The sequence below is a fragment of the Buceros rhinoceros genome, unplaced genomic scaffold (assembly GCF_000710305.1).
Source record: "Buceros rhinoceros silvestris isolate BGI_N320 unplaced genomic scaffold, ASM71030v1 scaffold21203, whole genome shotgun sequence".
NCBI lineage: Eukaryota > Metazoa > Chordata > Aves > Bucerotiformes > Bucerotidae > Buceros > Buceros rhinoceros.
The window spans coordinates 1-1508 of NW_010403286.1; the positions used below are offsets into that span (position 1 = coordinate 1).

General features: G+C 53.3%; 1 protein-coding gene across 1 annotated transcript in view; it reads right to left on the reverse strand.

Moving 5' to 3' along the window:
- Positions 1–775: 775 nt before the first annotated feature.
- LOC104490656 (olfactory receptor 14A16-like) overlaps positions 776–1508 on the reverse strand; it is a gene marked incomplete at both ends in the record, with an annotated part of 1206 nt that continues 473 nt past the window's right edge. The window contains 2 exons of the mRNA XM_010132971.1: positions 776–1146; positions 1313–1431. Of these exons, the coding sequence (XP_010131273.1) occupies positions 776–1146; positions 1313–1431 (490 nt within the window). The remainder of the gene's footprint in view (positions 1147–1312; positions 1432–1508) is intronic.

Genomic DNA, 1508 nt, shown 5'->3' on the forward strand with positions numbered 1-1508 from the left:
CAGGGGTATGTGTGTGTGTGTGTGTGTTACCCTGTCTCACCCCGTGTCACACGCCCCCCCCACTCCTCCATAGGTGCACAGCCACGGTGTCCCCCACCCTGGGTGGGGGGGGCCATAGAGGCATTTTCCCAAGGGTGACAGCAGGTGACACGGGGTGCAGGTGAGAGACATGGGGTGCTGGTGGGTGACACCATCTCCCCAGGTGTCCCCTGTCCAGCTCTGCCGGGGTCTTGTGTCACCCATTGCACCCCAAAACAATGCTATTCGTGATCTTTTTTTCCTAATTTCCAGGTTTATGGTGGGCTTTGTTCTGAAGATGGCTGTTGGTACAGATGTGTGGTACAGCGAGAGATCAACAGCGGAAAGGCAGGAACCGTGTTTTGAAGTCTTTGATCGTGTATCGGTTCTACGTGCAGGATGACAGAACAAACACAGCTCCTTCTGCTCTTGAAACTTGCTGTGTGGATGCAGTCGAACCCAGGGAATGTTCCCGTGGGACACAAGTTCAGGTGACCTGTATCTGGGGCAGACAATTTGCTACAGGGACATTTATTTTGTTACACTTCACAGAAGGCACAGTCTCGCATTTACACGGTCTGCAGGTCAAATTCCACAGTCAGAGAGTTAACTAGGAGTGTGATTAATAACGACATTTCTTTGTGCACCACATGATCACAAAAAATAAAGCCTTAGAAGCCATCCTGGGCCTGCAGTGAGTGACACTAAAACTGCTCTGCAGAAGATGGACAGCTCAGTTTTTGCTTCAGAAAAACACCCAGCGACAAGTGTCCTCAGGGCATCCTTGAGCTGCTGGTTCCTCGTGCTGTAGATGAAGGGATTCACTGCTGGAGGCACCACCGAGTACAGAACTGCCACCACCAGATCCAGGGATGGGGAGGAGATGGAGGGGGGCTTCAGGTAGGCAAATGCTGCAGTGGTGATAAAGACGGAGATGATGGCCAGGTGCAGGATGCAGGTGGCAAAGGCTTTGTGGTATCCCTGCTGTGAGGGCATCCTCAGCACAGCCCTCAAGATCTGCACATACGACACCACCATGAACACAAAACAACATAAATCCACAAAGACACTTACCACAATAAGCCTGAGTTCCCTGAGGTAGGATTTTGAGCAGGAGAGCTTGAGGACCTGGGGCATCTCACAGAAGAACTGGTCCAGGACATTGCTCTGGCAGATGGAGACTGAAAATGCACTGGCCGTGTGCAGCAGAGCAGTGAGATAAATCCACAAAGACACTTACCACAATAAGCCTGAGTTCCCTGAGGTAGGATTTTGAGCAGGAGAGCTTGAGGACCTGGGGCATCTCACAGAAGAACTGGTCCAGGACATTGCTCTGGCAGATGGAGACTGAAAATGCACTGGCCGTGTGCAGCAGAGCAGTGAGGAACCCAGAGCCCCAGGCAGCTGCTGCCACGTGGACACGAGCTCTGCTGCCCAGGAGGGTCCCGCAGTGCAGGGGCTCGCCGAAGGCGGAGGAGGCGTCGCAGGGC